Raw genomic sequence first — 17,931 nt, 5'->3', positions numbered from 1 at the left:
ACCAACATCTAGTCCGGCCGCACTCGACGCACGCAGACGAGGCCAGAGGCCTGCGCCCACGCCGCGGCACAGCCGGACGAGAACCAGCAAAACTAGCGACAAAGATTTCTAAGGTTCAGGCGCGCGGAGCGCGTTCCCCTCAACAATAAGGTTTAAGTTAATTGTCAAATAAAATTATTAGGCAGTTCAAGCAGTGTATAAAAATCATTAATTAAGAATAAAAAAATTTGGTGAGAAAATAAAAATATATGATTTTGGCCAAATTTGTGTTCGTGTGCTAAAGTCCACAGTTTTAGTTATATTTTATGACCTTAGATTTTTATTTTTTGAAGGATGATACTATTCGGACTTTTCAATTTAGTATTTAGACCTATTTTTACTGTTTTCTCCCATAAGCTTCTTTTTTTGAGTAAAATGAGGTCAGCCCTTTATTGAAATTGAAAGGTTACAACGATACCATGCCAATAGGCATAAAAAAGAAAATAAACAATGCGAAAGGAAAAGATGCAAAAATTGCATCTGAAATACAAAGAAGTAAAAATGCAAGAGCAGCAGCGTCGAAACGCAGCGCTGATTTTACACTACGAATTGCAGCCGTGTAGTGAATTGAGTAGTCGGTGGTTTGACTACCCATCGAACTCCAACCCACAATTTGACAAAAATCAACTTGGCGCCGGAATGAAGGCACTCTCCCACCTAAAGATCGAAGCCGGCCTAGGGTGTCAGAACATGGCCATGTTGGCAGACGATCTTTCACTAACAGGTACCATAAGCTTGGGTCTCTAATCCAATACCAGTAAACAAGAGTCCCAAACCAATCTAGCAACTGATATGCATCCCACCAAAGATAGTGGGCCATATACCAAGCCCAATCTCCACCCGGATCCTAGATCCAGACCTGTGTGCCAAAACCACCCGGATCCCAGATCAGGAACCTTCTGCAGATCCGCCATCGTGATCCCTGATGGCCAGTCCACCACCACCGCCGGCTCGATCCCTGATCAGTGGCGGAGCCAGAGTTTCATATCAACTGGGGCACTCAGAAATTTTAGAAGAAAAAAAAATTAGAATTAAAAATCTATCCTAAAATTTTAATAAAAAATAATAAATTAGATAAAATTATAGTAAGATTAATATTTTTAAAATGACATATTTTATTAGTAAAATTTATTACTTTTAGATATTAGACAATTTTTATATTATGGAGACATAATTTATTTTTAACTTTAAAATTATAAGAAAAAATTGTGCTAATGTTCTTAAAAGAAAAGGAAAATTGATAAAACTAATCTATCTAGATAACAAGCATGATTCGAACCTGGGACCTTGCACAATTCATGCAAGCCAACAGCCTTGCCACTGCGCCAAGTTGGCTTGTAGTGAAACTAACAGACTCTCAGTTACTTATATTGATTTTCATATACAGAAATTTAAAAAAAAATATAAAACTCAGTGGGGCACGGGACCCACTGGGTCCCCACGTGGCTCCGCCCCTGTCCCTGATCCCCAGCCCACCATCGACTTGGAGAAGTCGAAGAGAGAGTATGAATCAACCTGCACAAATAAGACCAGAGGCCAGAATCACCATGAACCCATAAACCCCCAACAGTCGAACGTGAAGGCCAGCCATCATCACCATCAGCCAAAACACCACTATGAGCGACCGCCGAAGACCATGATTGGCCTTGCACTCCTTCAAGGCCAGAACTCAGAACCTTCATCCCCGAGTCTCCAACCCTCAATCGGCCAAAATCCCGGCAAACCACCCCATAGCAGAAGGCAGGAAGAATGGCAAGAGACGGACCAAAGCCCTTGAATGACTCCATTGAAGTGGAGTAGATACAGGGAAGACCGATCTCAAAGGAGACGCCGCCGCCCCAAACCCTAGCAGAGCTTAGTAGATGAAAATAGTCGCACGTCTTTTAGTGTTCCAAAGGAAGAAGGTAGGAAATGTTTTCTTTTCCCATAAGCTTCTTATTTTATCTTCTCTTTGCACCTGCTCTTCTTCTTTTTTTCCCCCTTTCTTTGCTCTACATTTTCTTAATTGGCATTTGTGATAAACACTTATATTTCTTCTCATTCATCCTTATATAGATAAAAAGTAAAAATAAAAACAAAAACTCAACATTTTTTTTTTTTGTGAGAAAATATAACATACCAATAGTATGCCCCAGTTCATAGATTAAGAATAGTATAAAAGACTACTCCAATGTTTTCTACTCAGAGTAGTCTATGCCACATAAAAAACAACTCAGACCTAATAAACAACTACTGGTTCCTTACCCTTGGACGGGTTGAAACCATTGACAACATGGACTGAGCTAGGCCCAGCAACCCAATGCCCTAGCCAGATTTGATCTGGACACCCCATATTCATGTTTGGCATCTAGACTTTTCGACTGTCGCCCAATACTGTCGTCGTCTGCATAAAGGTGGAAGACCTTACCTATCGTTTCTCCATGATATCTATGCCTTTTCTCTTTTTTTTTTTTTTCCTTTCTCGATCCAAAATTGACAGTTGCTCATATGCTATCCCATTGGAATTACATCTCTATTGTTTAGCTCTTGATTTCAATCCTGTTGTATTTGCGTAATCTGGGTTTTGTATATCATGAGTTCTTTGTCAGTTGTTGATTAATGGTTGTTGCATTAAGTTTTTTTTTTTTTTTTTTTCTTTGTAGAGGGGTAAGTTTGAGGTCCACGTACTAACTTGAAGGTTCGAATATAACAACTCTTTCTTTTATTATTTTTTTAACGGAATCGGTACGTGAACAGATGCACTGTACAATAGTTCGTTGTTTTAAGTTTTTTTCTTTTTCTTTCTAATTCTGAGAAAAAATAAACAATAAATAATTCCCGAAACAAGACCCATCCACTTTGATTTGAACTTTGTCAAAGCTAACCTTACAATCTGTCTCTTACTCAATCCTGGAGTACAACTTTTCTCCGGGCAATATGTAATGAGAAAAGTTGCCAAGACCGTAACATTTTCTTGATACCGAGATCAAGATTTGTGAGAATTGGAAGCGTAACTTTCTCTAATGCAAAGCAAATTAACACCCATCCAAAAAAAAAAAAAAAAAAAAAGGCAAATTAACCCAGTATCGAAAAGCACTGATCTTATCAGCGAAAAAAATTTCATACGCTCCCGGGAAAAAAATGCAAAAAATATAATGCCACTTTTTCTAAAGGAAACACATGCGTCGGCACGCAGCAATATGTTGTTCCTGGTCTGCTTCGAAATGCAAAGCAACCTGTAATATTGAACACATGGGGCATAACAAAAACAAACCGACGGAAAAAGCGAGCAAAAGTTTGGAAAGAAAAAGTCCAGGAAAAAGGCTATATGTAATATTTGAACACTTTACAGAACTACAATTTTCATACGAAAACACTTGTATTTCTATTCTGAAAAGTACTGTTCTTCACATCTTTCTCCAATTGTTGATTTTGAAAGAAACGTGTTCCCATTGCAACAGAACAATCCTGCCTCCTTAAATGTTCACGTTGAGCGCCTCTGGTTGTATAACCAAACGCCTGGGAAAGAAAAATTGTGTGCACCTCAAGTTGGCAGTCTCACAAATGCTACCAGGACTGTGCAGCTGTGGGCATCAATACCAACTCCAACATGATGGTGCAACATAAAATTGTTCTTTGTGATAAAAGGACATTAGGATTGCCTTGCGTGCAACCAAAAAGGAAAAGTAAAATAAAACCTTCAGGCTCATACTGCATGACAATCAAGAGTAGAACATGAATCTTCATATGTACAGTTGTTTACATGTTCACAAATTTGGTTTAATATTTCTGGATCGCATGTAAGTCAGAAACTGAGATGGTAATTCTGCTAAAAGCGCCTGAACAACGGAAATTTCTCCACCTGAAGTCAAAGGAACATTACTCATCACCATGAAAGAATTGCTAAAACTACTATACTTCTTCTGTAGTTATATATTTTGTGCATAGTTGTGTATCAAGACTTACTTTGTACATCTCGGAATGGAACAAACTGCACTATATCACGTGAAGCAACACGCCCAGTCGTACTTTCAAGCCTGTCACCCTTGTCAGCATCCAAAATCTTAACAGCAAGGAAGTGGAAATAATTAGTTATGTATCATTCAGAGTTTTATTCAAGTATCCACCACAAAATAAAAAACTATCAGTACTCCTATGCAAGATATTTCAGCATTATAGCAGAAGTTTATGAGATACCTCCATTTCTTTGAAGTCAGCTCCTCCTACTCCAACAATGAGGATTGACAATGGCAGGTCAGATGCTTTCACGAGGGCATCTTTGGTTTCTTGGAGATCTGTGACTACTCCATCCTACGGCAGTAAAATTGAATAATCAAACTGTGTTTGAAACTCGAGAAAATGGAAATTTGGAGTAAGCAAAAAGACCTATGGATATTATATACACAGATTTAACCCCATAAAGCTCACCGTGATTATTAACAAAACGAAGTATTTTTGTCCACCATTCGCAAGAGACTGGCTGGCAATTGATGCAGCATTAGTGATTATGGGTCCAAAAAGAGTTGGTCCGGCAAGAGAAACATTTTGGAGGGCACTTGAATATGCCACCATAATTCCTTGGATTCCTTCAACCTGAAAGAAGCAGACTTATATAGTCCTTGATACGGAGCAAAAATGCAACAGAATCTAAGGTAACAAAAGCAAGTTCTGATCTTAAACTATTTCACCTCACAGTGATGACTACTCCCATTCAAGTTGAAGCAATGAGAAACTGGACCATCGATTGGTCGGGCTCCAAATCCCCAGGCTGGAAAGCGCTTGTCTGAATCATAAAACTGCAACACCTCCACAACCTCAATGATTGCCTGGAAAGAAATGTCACAATCATATCGGTCCACAGAAAGTGATGTTTGTGCAAATTTGTAATAAAAGGGACCTGATTCTCACTCTCTGGTATGCATTTGTTCTTCCTGAAGGATCTATATAATGCAAAGAATCGGGCAGGCGAGGGTTCCCATTTGAAGCTGATAATAAAGGAATATGAGTAAACTTGAGAAGATAGATTAACATGTATTAAATGATTGATTCATTGTGAACAAACTTACATTCATATGACTGAAACTACAAGGAAAGATTACAAGTAATAAGCGAGAAATAATGATAAGTGATAACTACAACACTGTATGATACACTAACACCCTTCAATAGCAAACAGTTTTTCAGCCATGCTATGCTACTGTGCTTGAAGCAATACTTTATTAGTTTTCGAGGCTCAAAGAAACGCTAGTGCACTACCAGAAAACTTTTATTTTACGACGCACAATTTACGGCGTGCATATCATGCGCGCCATAAAAGAGTGTCATTTACGACATGCTTTTTTATGAGCCGTAAAAGAGTTCTCTTTCTGGTCATTTACGGCGTGCTTCCCGTGTGTGCCGTAAATGACAAATTACATTTACGGCGTACGTTTTTTATGGGCTGTAAAAGACTTTCATTTCTAGTCTTTTACAGCGTACTTCTCATGTGCGCTGTAAATGGAAGAAAAACCTTTTACGGCGTGCTTCATATATGTGCCGTAAAAGACTAGAAATGAAAGTCTTTTACGGCGTTCTTTCAAGTGTGCCGCAAATTTCACAAATTTTAAGAGCCCGCTCATACTTTCGGTCAACAATTAAACTTCCCCCCTTTTCTTTAACTCTTTAAGGGAAGTGTTCCCATCCTTCCATCTCTCTCTCTCTCTCTCCCTCTGATCTTGTCCTTGCCTACTCCAACGGGAGTTACCAGACGACTACTTCTGCATATCAATGGAAGGGGGTTTTACTGGCCACCACAAGCACTTTCCCTCCAAATTTGGGTTTCACTTTTTGGGGTTTCTTTTAGATCTGGAGACGAACATCATCGCTTCGGTATTCCAATTCTCTTTTTGGGTTTTGACATCATCAGGATCTGGTATAACTCTCTCTAACCCTTCTTTTACCTTTCATTTTTGAATTTTGCCTTGCATATTCGGTATTGATGTTCAAATTTGATTAGGCAGCGAAGAGATTTTGAACCCAAGAGCTTTGGGTGGATTTCGTTTGTGTTTGTTTAGAGCTCGATCAAGATCTAATTTTGATTAAGTTTTCTTTTTGGGTTTTCAGGGTTTGTGATTATTCTGTTTCTATGCCGTCGAAACCCATCCCATCTTGAACTGAAAATTCCAGAAACTGAAATTTCCTGAGCTCTGGGAACCTGGAGATGGACACTTTCCGAGTTTTCTAATTCATTTCATCATCATTTGATTGTTGTCTTTGAATTTTCTTTCTAGGTTTTTTGGTGGTTTTGTTTTTGTTGTTGCTAATTTGGGTTTTGGTGAATTTGTGAAGAGCAAGCGGTGTGTGTAGAAATTGGAAACAGGGGTGAAGCAGAGTCTGGGACGCAGAGACAGTTTGAGCTTTGCTGGTTGGAAGATGGGTTCTCAGATATGTATGTAATTTGGGTTCTCTCTGTTTTTCGTATTTGCTTTAATATTCTTAAATTTTAGAACTTTGACAAGTAAATTGCAGGTTAGAATCAAAGTCAAACACAAACTGAAAAGTAAAAGAAACCCACTTTGGCTTTCATTTCTCATGATCATTCAATATCTTAGTACTTCAGTCCCAGTTTTGTTAATTGCTGAACAGGGTTGATCAATTTCTATGTTTTTTTGAGTTGGTCAATTTGAGTCTCTAATAATGTGTATGATATATGAGATGTACCAATTAGGTTCATTGATCAATTAGTTGTGTTTCTCAGTTCATGCACTTTTACTAAGTAGTAATTAAGCTGGAATCGTTTTTGTTAGAAACAAATATCCTTGTTAAATGATACAAGGGTTTCCAAAATGCACTTTATCGGAGGACTTAGTAAGCAAGTTTAAGTTAGTTTTGCCAAATGCTACCAAATGCACATATCCTTGTTCTACATATGCTAAACTGTTACTTCCAATATTGTAAAACTGAATTGAGATCACGTACGTGATGCACTTGTACTAAAGTATGAATGATAAAAATGAGTCAGTGGTTCAAGCCCAGCTTACCATATGTGTTTGGATTAAATGGAGTGTCTGAAGTTCTAGTTTAATTATGAATCAATAAGGGAAAAGAGTTAGCTAGAGTTCTAATTAAGCTTTTTGTATAGCTTCGAGTCACTCTTTGTTGTGATGATTAGTTGCAAGATGTAGTGTATGTGAAGATGAATTATACTTATAAGAAATCGATGACTTCAGTTCAATCTAGCTTTTTTGGCTCTTTTAAGAATAGTTTGCACTTCATATATAGAATGCTTAGTTCAAAAGCCACATATACACTCTGCAAAGAACATACAATTCAGATTTAATTATTTGACTCCAATATGGAAGGTGGTTCCTGAGCATGCAGTCAAGGGATTGTTATGATTATATATTGGTTCAGGCACATAACTTAGCTGTCTCAATTTCCTCTTAAGATTATATATCATTTATAATTAGCTGGACTTTATTATGTGTAGGATTTTTGGGTGTGAGAACTCTAGCTGGAGAACAAGAGGATGATGGACAGTTCTATTAAATAGAGAGGACAAGCCTTCTGAGGGCAAGAGAAGAAGCTTTGGGTTTGCGAACTCTAGCTGGAGAACAAGAGGATGATGGACAGTTCTATTAGAGAAATAGAGAGGACAAGCCTTCTGAGGGCAAGAGAAGAAGCTGGTTCGAGGTTAAGAAAAGTGCTAAGCAAGGGCAGATGATGTGTTTTTCTTCTGATCGGATACAAGAAGGTAATTCAAATAAGCCCCTTTCAACTGGTGTAGTAGATGCTTATCTTGCAGAGTGGATGAGAAAAATGAATGTAAAGTAGTGTAGGAAATGGATGTAAAGTACGTAGTTGTGAAGGTTTCTTTTTGCTTCTATGGATTTTTATTTGCTTGTAAGCAAATCTTATATGATGTACAATAATTATATAAATGAAGTTTATTTACCAACAAAAATATAGAAACATGAAATAAAATGTAAATTGTGGATTTTTGGCTTTTATTATTATTATTATTATTATTATTATTATTATTTTCAACCCTCATTTACGGCGTGCATGGTATGTGTGCCGTAAATATAACATCTTTTACGGCACACATTTGACTCATTTACGGCGTGCATGATACATGTGTTATAAATACACTCCTCTTTTACGGCACACTTTTGACTCATTTACGACGCACATTGTGACTCATTTACAGCGCATTTCATATGCGCCGTAAATAATAATTGTCTTTTACGGCATGTCCATTTACGGCCTACATTTGTGGGCTGTAAAAGATCATTTACGGCGCACATTGTGGGCCGTAAAAGACCTTTTTTCTGGTAGTGGTGAGAATCTGAATTCTATCGTATTAGTGTACCATGCAGAGACACATCTATTTGATTCCAAACAAGAAATAAACAAACCAAACAAGAAATAAACAAAGAGATGGTATAGTAGAATAAATATTGTAAGTACCTGTAAAATCAACAGCCACCATGAAATTTAATTCACAGCCCCCAGCCAAGTAATCAAGGAACGTGTGTTGAACACTCTCAGTAAACTTGTCCACAAATAGTTGACTCTTCAGTGTCTGCATTGATGTCAGAGAACATGTAAATTAAGAGTAATTTTCATGGAAGTCGACTTCAGAATAACATAGTTACCTTGTTGTGGTGATCATGCCCAGCAGGTATAAATAAATTTTCTCCTTGTCCACTAGTATGAAGCTTTTCCAGGTCAGCCAGTGATTTTTGAGCTTTTCTGTTCATTCAACACAAAAGCAGAGTTGTGTTGAAAATTAAATGAATAAACAAACCAACGAAAAGCATAGTTGCATCCATTGCACAGATATTAGAGAACAAGATGAAAGAATAGATATTTATTTACCCAATCAAATCATGTTTGCCATTGCTGTTGAAGTTAAAACACTCTATTATCAAGGGGCTGTCCTGCAAAGTAATTAGAAAAATTAAAATGAGAAAGTTATTCAATAAGAAGAGGAGAAGCACAATACTCACATCAATATTATATCATAATCAATAAAGAAGCATGGCTTCATATCGGGAAATATTCACATCAATATTATATCATAATCAATAAAGAAGCATGGCTTCATATCGGGAAATATTCACATCAATATTATATTATATCATAATGATATCTTAATGTTTTTGTAACATGATTATTAAGGTGGAGCTCTAAATGCAAGCAACTGTTTATAATGACAGCAAGCAACATCCACATTATGGACAAGTTCAGTTAACGTGAGGTTGGCAAGGAAAAAAAAACTATGATGTTAGTTAAGCAACTGAGGACATCCTTGGTTGCAAAATATACAAAGAACACCCAGCCAACTCAATCTCCACAAATTCAGATATTCTAGCACAAAAAGAACTTGTTTATACCTTGCTTCCAACTTGTTGAATATTCAAATATATTGGCTTCCATGCAGGTTTGAGTTCGTTCTTTATGACTTCTGTTTTGCAAACTGGAATTGTGATCCCACTATCCGCAATTTTCGATATTACCAAAAAAGGGTCCTGGAAGACAATTCAGAGCAAGTGCCAAAAACATGAACCATTTCCATTTGGCAAAGAATGCGCTAGAACAAATAATTGCCTAATAAAAGATAACCAAAGATATAGAAAAGTATGCAGTCCCTACACTTTTTGAGAAGAGATCCTTGTATTCCAAATCTAAACACCTCAAACTCATCTCAATTGTTGTCTTTGAGCTAACAGACTCCTCAGCATGCACAATGAGCTTTCCACGGTTTGATCTGCTCGATTCCTCTCTATATACAAGATCCAGGGTTAATAATCTGTCTGATTTTGCAACTATCTGCATGGGTAGGAAGACGAATCAACACGAAAGAGTATCAGATGCCAGACCTTCATGATTGTTGTTCAATACAATAATTTACATTAATAACGTATTGGTAACAGATCAAAAAGTCATAGACCTTCTATTTGAACACATCGAGGAACATACACAAGACCTCTCTCTCGAGTAAAGACTATAGAAATGGATTCAAGGATTTTCTATTTTATCAATACTTTTCATAAATGAAATGGTAAAGCTATCTATTAGGGGATAAAAATATTCAATAAGTTGCCACAGTTTTTGGCAATTTGTAGAATATCATGGGGAATAGTATTGTATGATTATTTCACAGAGAATGATCACTATACCACACCTCCGACAATGCACAAGTTGCCTCGCCAAGAAATTGTTGCTCATCTAGCTTAAGCATCTGCACACAAGTAAAACAATCCACTAAGAACCTGTTTGCTTGAAGGACTTGGATAAGAGTGAGATGAAGAAGATTTCTATTCTTTATGCCATTATCCCAAATGAGAAGGTATCCTTGCCTCAATAACTTAGAGTTTATGAGTAAAGGGAGGATTAAGCCTAGCTTAAGGAAAATTTTAATATCTGGGAAGAGCATCATGAATTTGTACCTTCACTTCCACATTGTGAAACTGAGTATCGACATCATACACGCGAAACCTGTTATTACAACATTCCACATTATACATAACTGCGAAGGTGCAAAACCAAAAACTTATTCACTGGATTTGGAAAGAGATCAAAGCTTTAAACTTACACCAAAGTCTGTACGACCTCAAAATGATAAGTGACATTATGCTTTGTGATCCATTTCGGATTTAATGAATTTAGAACTACTTCAGTGCGGCCAAGCTCTACAAGCCCTCCATCTCTTCCTTTTGTATATACGACCACCATGGGATCACTCTATAGAAAATAAAATTCATGAATAACATACTGATATTCCTGAAACAGAAGAAAAATTTACACAATTGATGGAACACAAGGGAGGAGTATCATTAACATTGTAATAACTTATTAAGGAGCATGACATCCCAAACGAACTATTGCTAACATTGTAAAAGAAACTGAGCTATGAAAGCTACCTCAGGTTGATAAAATAAGACCAGTAGAAGTGCCTAATTTTGAACAAGGATTCATGATTTTTTAGCCTCTTTAACTTACTACTGCATATAGCTATAGTAACAGTTTGATGAGCATTCATCTTTCGGATAGCAAAGCCTGAGAGCTTTGTTTATATAAAATTTGGAATTGAAAGTGAAAGCGAAGTAAAGAAGACCGCAAAGACATCAATGCTGAAAAATTAATAGCTTATGGATTTAGCAGTAGAAATGAGAGTAATGACTCCTCATATAATTAGAGTAACAAACCTTCGAGAGCACGTCCCGATCACGCAAGTCTATAGCAGCCAAGGATAACTGTTGCAGGAGAGAAATGTGAGTATCACAGACGCAAAAACAAGACTAGGCAAAGCTCAAATGGCAGCAAATTCATGACTCAAAACACAGAAAAGTGAAAAAAAAAAAAAAAAAAAAAAAAAAAAAAGCTTCAGCTGTACAAGAAAAAAGTGCTAAACATTCCAACGATTTTGACTGTGAGTTCTAAGCGAACACAAATTTTTGTATGAAAATAATCCAATTCGAGTCTCACTCCTTCAAAATTGTTACTAAATTCCTCGACTCCTTGACTACATTGGCTTCTAACAACAGTCAACGGCTCAAAAGAATTGTAAGCATAACGATCTCAAACGAATTCAAACTGCAATCAGAAAATTGAAGAAATTCGAACCTCGATCTGAGAGAAGAGGCCGTGGTAGCCGCGGGTCTTGAGGAGGTGATCGACGGCGTCGTTGTGAGCGTCGTTGGGATTGCCGTGAGAAGCGGCGGTGCCGCCGACGGCCGTCTGGCCGCCGGCGTCATCGGAGCAGCAGTTTCCCATTCCGAACCAAAAAATAAAAGCACTTTGGAAATAAGCAGCTCTCTCAGCTCTCAGATTCTGAGAGGAGCTAGCAAAGCAAGTCGTAGAGTCCGAAAAATCTCTCCTCCCTCTCTATCTAATTTATATATACTTCCCAACGATTCCGTCCTGCTGCTTCTTATTGTTTATATTAGATTAAAAGGGATGGCCCACTTTTTGAAGTCTCTCTCTCTCTCTCTCTTCAAAATTTAAAAACGCGTTTTTCGTTGAGTGACAGTTTATTCCGGTTTATTACCGGGAACCAATTTGAACATTTTAGTTGAAAGTTGAAACAAACTGCATTTTCACGGCAGATGCATGTTATTTTCACCGTATCTTCTGATAAGTAAATTTTACGATAGATGCATTGACAAATTATGGTTACTCTTTTGGAGATATTCAAATTTGGCAACATGACTTTCGGACCTTCCTATATCCCCTCTCTCAACTTTTATTTTAATTTATTCGACTCGACTGTCTTAGAGGGGATTGTATTGAGTATATTAATGTGGTTTTTCTTATCAAAAAAAAAATGCATCTTTCTTTTTTGTCAGAAAAAAAGAAAAGAAGAGAAAATAAATGGGGACTTTTGTTTTTCTATTGAGAATACTAGAACCTCCTTGGAATTTTCCTGACCAGTTTCCTAGTCATTTTGTAGTTTAGAAAATAAGGTATTTTTTTGTTGGTCAAAGAATAGGGTCAAAAACATTTTGTTCTTGTGATAAATTTGGCAATTTCTACCTTTCGGAGTTTAGGTCATTATTAATCTTAGTAGGGAGTAGGGACGACAATATTTCATGAACGAGATACCTTACACTTTCAATTGGAAGTAAGTACAGCACCAAGCTATTGACACTCTCAATTCACCAAAATGAGTTTTTCAAAAATAATATTTAAGTCCGAGATAGAGGTATTGTAACAACATTTGCATATCTCATTATCATTCGTATATCGACAGTAAATTCACGTATTGAAAACTTGAATATGTAGGAGCTACACTCTACTCAATTTCTGGAACAAAAGATTAAGAAGAAAGAAAGAAAAAATCAGAACACGGGCAACCCGCAGTCAAATGCGCAAAGCTTAGTGACCACACGAGTTGGGGGAAACAGCTAGCCATTACTCTTTGCATTATGAATTATTTTGGACCCCAAAAACAAGTTTAGGGTTCAAATTTTAAATTCCATTGTATTCACAATTTGATTGGAAGAAGTCCGATGATACAATGGGATGTCCGGTATTACCACATGGGATGTTTTCCACTTGTTGGATTAGCCATTTTAAATTGTTAATTAGGTTTTTAGTATAATACTCGTAATTATCATCTATAAATGATTAATTTGACTCACACTTGGGTCCATCTCATTCTACTAGATTTACCTACTATCAATCATTCACTTTCAAAATAGCATTTTCAATGTCTTAGCCGAAATAAAGGCTAAACTATTAGGGAGAAGGAGAATCATGAAATGGAAAGAACATGATGGTAATAGCTTTGTTTTCTTTGAGGACAAGCAATATGATTATATCAGGAATAAGTAAGCAAACTAGTTATCAAATATTTAGCTACGACATCTGAGAGTCAATTTTGTATCATTGTGCAAATTTGAGACATTATTGTCACTTCTTAAGAAGTGTCTCAACTTTCAAATTTTAACAATTTTAAGTAGTTTATAACTGTCTATCTCGTAATATTTTTTTTTTACAATAAAGTCAAAAGTTGATAAAGAAATGTTTTTTTTTCCCTCTTCAAAAAGCATAATAAGGAAGAAAGAAATGAAAAAAAAGAAAAAGAGACACAGAGGAGACAAGGTAAGCTAAAGTGAAAAGGGCCATGCATGCCTGTTTAGGTAGCATAATATGCTGTAATTGGATACCTGCTCACTACTAACCCCATAAAAGCAGAACAAGATATGATGATTATATAGACTATTAGTGCTAGAGTCCTTAAAAAGATAGAGCATTTCCTTGAACTAAACAACTGGCCCAAACAAAAACGAAAAAAAAAAAAAAAAAAAATCTCATTGACGACTGCACAAGTCTTTCTGGCCCACTTCAACCCCCCTTTTCCAGCTCTTTAATAATTCAAGTAAAGACTTGAGGAGATCCTGGTGCAGGAGCAGTTCAAAAATATAAAAACGAATAACGAATCTGAGATAAACCGTAAACTCAAAACGTTTTTATATATGAAATCAAAAGCGATAGTAGGGTATATATTATACATCTGATGTTATACTAAGGCATGCATACAGCTGACGAGGAAATTTTAACAAAAAACAATATGCAGTGGAGAATCCCTGCCACTAGGCATTGTAAAGCACATTAAGGTGATATTCCTAGTTAGCATTGAAATGTCTCCGAGTCAACGATCAAGAGAGCCGGTCAACCACTAGACCATGGATGGTGTGGAGAAAGAGCTTTAGTGCAATATGACCACATTCCCTTCCCTATTCCCTATTGGATGTGAATCCACGTCCCTTTAAAAGGGAAGAAATTTCCAGCCAAGACTAGTAGACTACAGTGCAGACTTGGTACCTTGAGAAGACAACAATGGATAGGTCTAGGTCTAGGTCAAGGTCAAGTCAACGTCCCACAATGTGAAATGATCCCACAAATCCAATCCATTATTGCTGGTGAAGCAATAATTTATTTAACTTATAGTGACAAAACAGCATTACTCCAGGATCCAGATTATGGCTCCCTACACCATATACTGGTTGGTAAAAAGGATTGTGATAGTATTGTAACTTATCACTAGGCATTGATATTCATAGAGAGGATCAAAGCGAGTGAACATGTCTTCTTTCTCATGCAAAGTGAAATGATGGCATAATGCTATTAGTTTCATCAATAATATAAGGGATGTACTAACCAGTTCAAATGAGTACTATGATTTCGATCAAGTGGAATGCTGCAGCATCACTCAAAGCTAATCTACGCATCATCTTGCTGTAATATATTTATCATATAAATGTAATTTGCATATATCTAGGAATCACAGTCAACTATGACCTGCAAAATGAAAGCTGCCTACCCAGTTTAAATTTGCAGAGTCCAGGTATTTGATGATCAAATGGGAAGAGTCCTCACAGCAGGCCCAGGCTCTTTGAATCTCGATGCGTGTTGTTGTATAGGCTGTGTAACATGATGGGCTGCAGGCACTTGATAGAGACTCTGGTGTTGAGCAGCATTCTCCTGCATCTGCATATGGGTCTGTGACGGTAACTGATTGTACTCATATCTCCAGTCAGTGTATTGATGAGTAGGAACCATAGCCTGTGCAGCAGCCTCATACCTGTGACAGCAACAACACAAGGACCTTGATAACTTCAGTTCTACATTACAGACAATTGAATAAATATACATGTAAAGATCATATTTGAGATCAAACCTCCAAAACCTTAAAAGAAATTAAGAAATTCGATGCTGGTTCAGCTATTAAGGAGAATTTGGCATTATAATTTTCCACACTGTTTTTCTTAAACTTGCTCTTCTGCAATGCACTCCCTGCTTATAGTGTTTTCCAGATTACCTAAATTCCCCATCTCTTTTCCTTTGTTTTTTAAGGAAAGTCATCCAATCTCACCATACAAGTTAATATCAAGTGTTGTTTGATATCTTAAAAACACAACTCCCCAAACAGGATACTCTGTGGCTAGCATATTAGAGGTTACATTTCCTAACTAAGGAAAATTTCTTGGTGACAGGAAATTTCCAAGTGACCAAAAAACAAAGCTAAACTAATCTAATTTTGTCTTGGCATACATTACTAAACAAAGATGCATGCTGTGGGTTAGAGTATGGGGATCAAGCTGCATAAGGAGAAGTACCTTTCATATGATTTGGGTACTTCATGCAAGTACGGCTGCCCAGCTTCTACAGTATAAGATGTCTGATATGGAGCTGAATTGGCTTGCAGTTGCACTGCAGGATTTATGTAGCCCATCTGTGGTGCATATCCATAACCAACATGTTCTGGCTGCAGGACACTCGTTTGAGTATACTGAGGCTCCAAGGCTGGTGAAGTAAGTCTGCCATACATGGAAGAATAGCTTGGAGGCAGTGACGCTTGTGGAGCATGACTGGTGTTTATCAAGTTAAAGGATGGATAACTTGGAGGAGGAAGCCTTGAATGGGATTGAAATTGATTCTTTACAGGGTAATGGTCATATTTAGCAGATGACAGCTTTGTAAGAGGATTGAACATTGATAATAGATGACTTACCTGCACCAATTAATCAACTAAAATTTGAGTGCAAAAATCCAATTTCTTAAGGAATAAGAAATCGAACTGACTCTACTTAGAGGAGAAACTTACTTGTTGGCTACTGAGAATTGGATTAAATTTTTTGGAGCCTGTCTGGTAGTTATCTCGAATAGCATGTTTGAAACAACTCTCTGGCAGAGGGAGACATTCCTTGTAGATATGGAATCTCACCTATACGCAAAATTTGAATGAGAAAAAGGCAGTTCAAAAGGGTAATGAAGAGGGGCGCAAGAAGATTGATGCTTTCCACTCAATCAGAAGAGGAGAATAAAGCATCAATTGAAATAAAACTGAATAAGTTCACTGGCAAACAATTTAGAAGGAACAATGAAAATCTAAACTATGTCAATCACACGTGGAAGAGCCTAGTGAAACATGTAGCTATCTGAATTCCAATAGGGATAGTAAAACTTCAAATATACCGTGGTATTACGATCTTAAACAGATGCCCTTCTGTACCGGGAGGTAACATGATAAGAAATCTAAGCTCACCTGTGCAGGGAAGTTCCCACCAAAAGCAGCTGTGTCCCAGTTCAATTTTCCAGCAGTGGTTGCTTCGTATACCCCATAAAGATACTTCACATCATAGTCAAATAGAAATAGCTTCATCCCTGGCTTAATCTTCTGAATAACTTCCCTTCTTCCAGCAGGAAGTCCGAAAACTCGGTACATATAGCATTCTGGTTTTGTTCGTCCATTACACATAAAAATATAACCAGAAAAATCCTCCGAATTCATCTGGTAATTGCACACCATTTGTTCCTTTGTGCCATCTCTACTTATGATATCGGCAGGAGCAGAAATCTGACCATACCAACGACTCACAGGGGGCAAAGGGGTAACATAATTTGCATTCAAGTCACCTACAGCCGATGCTCGATATTCCAAGTCCTCATTTCCTCCACAGTTCATGTTGAAGAGACTAGAATGAAAGCAATATGCACAACTTATTATCGAAACGGAAACCGAAAACTAGCTAAAAGATGGAAATTGAAGTCTACAAAATTTTCATAACTCACTGCAAATTCTTCCCAACTATGCAATAATTTACAGCTTTTCAAAAATAATTTACTGAAGTAAAACCATGGCAAATGTGCTCACATCTTGCCTAAAGCAAGAACCCATTGAAAGTATAAACAATCTGAATAAACGAAAATTACATACAATCCTTGAATTCCCAAACCCCATTTCGTTAAATGCCTAGTTATTGATCACGATTAAGTCAACACAATAAGACCCAAAACTCAGCTCATCAAAAGTCACAGACAAAACGGAAAGGAAAGGCGAATATGTATCTGAAAATCGTAGTAACATTGGAGAAGGAGGACCGTACCTTGGAGACGAAGTTTCAGTGCCAAAAACTGTGAGTGGCAAAAAGGAAACCCTAACAAAACCTACTGTAACTCACTCACTCATATTCACTGCAACTTGCAAAATCAAAGGCTTCAACATCTCTCTCTCTCTCTCTCTCTCTTTCTCTCTCTGTTAACAGTGTGTGTGGGGGGCGAGTTGGCGACTGGCGTGTTAACATGTGGATCCGCCACCGTGGACCGGCCAAGTATTTTTTATTATTATTTATTTATTTATTTATTTAGTTATTAATAATAATAATACAGGTGGATCCGCCACCGTGGACCGGCCAAGTATTTTTTATTATTATTATTTATTTATTTATTTAGTTATTAATAATAATAATACAGGTGGATCCGCCACTGTGGATCGGCCAAGTATTTTTTTATATCTATAAATTTTTAAGAGTCTTTTGGTACCCTGTATTATTCCTACGTCAATTATTCCGTTAAAGTAGGGATAAAATTGTAAAAAAATTAGTTTTTTTTTTTTTTTTTTACAAAATTTTTATTAACTAA

The 17,931-nt window shown here is 37.0% G+C and overlaps 2 protein-coding genes and 1 long non-coding RNA gene across 7 annotated transcripts; 1 reads left to right on the top strand and 2 right to left on the bottom strand.

The window, feature by feature from the left end:
- Positions 1-3,314: 3,314 nt before the first annotated feature.
- Positions 3,315-11,909, bottom strand: LOC133706431 (protein BONZAI 1-like). The gene is made up of 16 exons (XM_062131958.1): positions 11,629-11,909; positions 11,211-11,258; positions 10,598-10,746; positions 10,452-10,500; positions 10,187-10,243; positions 9,655-9,831; positions 9,396-9,530; positions 8,878-8,939; positions 8,655-8,751; positions 8,467-8,581; positions 4,927-5,003; positions 4,707-4,844; positions 4,447-4,611; positions 4,216-4,329; positions 3,985-4,081; positions 3,315-3,880 (listed from the first exon to the last, which is right to left on the bottom strand). Exons 1-16 carry the CDS (start codon positions 11,776-11,778, stop codon positions 3,786-3,788), a joined length of 1,725 nt encoding a protein of 574 aa, XP_061987942.1. The 5' UTR covers positions 11,779-11,909; the 3' UTR covers positions 3,315-3,785.
- On the top strand, positions 5,030-8,444 carry LOC133706434 (uncharacterized). Its single transcript, XR_009844524.1, has 3 exons — positions 5,030-5,929; positions 6,121-6,445; positions 7,487-8,444. It is a non-coding gene; the product is annotated as an uncharacterized LOC133706434 (long non-coding RNA).
- Positions 11,910-13,634: 1,725 nt separating the features above from the next.
- Positions 13,635-17,558, bottom strand: LOC133706433 (uncharacterized). 5 transcript variants are annotated; one of them, XR_009844523.1, is made up of 7 exons: positions 17,397-17,558; positions 16,556-16,985; positions 16,115-16,234; positions 15,627-16,021; positions 14,831-15,091; positions 14,669-14,745; positions 13,635-13,904 (listed from the first exon to the last, which is right to left on the bottom strand). XR_009844523.1 is itself a non-coding variant. In XM_062131962.1 (6 exons), the coding sequence occupies exons 2-5, from the start codon at positions 16,973-16,975 to the stop codon at positions 14,866-14,868; spliced, it is 1,161 nt and encodes a 386-aa protein (XP_061987946.1). In that variant the 5' UTR covers positions 16,976-16,985; positions 17,397-17,558; the 3' UTR covers positions 13,636-13,904; positions 14,831-14,865. The 5 variants fall into 5 exon arrangements, 3 of the variants coding, with proteins under 3 accessions (XP_061987946.1, XP_061987947.1, XP_061987944.1); XR_009844522.1 differs by having other exon boundaries at positions 14,669-15,091; XM_062131962.1 differs by lacking the exon at positions 14,669-14,745 and having other exon boundaries at positions 13,636-13,904.
- Between the last annotated feature and the right edge of the window lie 373 nt (positions 17,559-17,931).

The sequence above is a fragment of the Rosa rugosa genome, chromosome 4, assembly GCF_958449725.1.
Source record: "Rosa rugosa chromosome 4, drRosRugo1.1, whole genome shotgun sequence".
In the NCBI taxonomy this organism is placed as follows: Eukaryota; Viridiplantae; Streptophyta; class Magnoliopsida; order Rosales; family Rosaceae; genus Rosa; species Rosa rugosa.
This window is presented reverse-complemented; position numbering and strand designations above follow the sequence as displayed.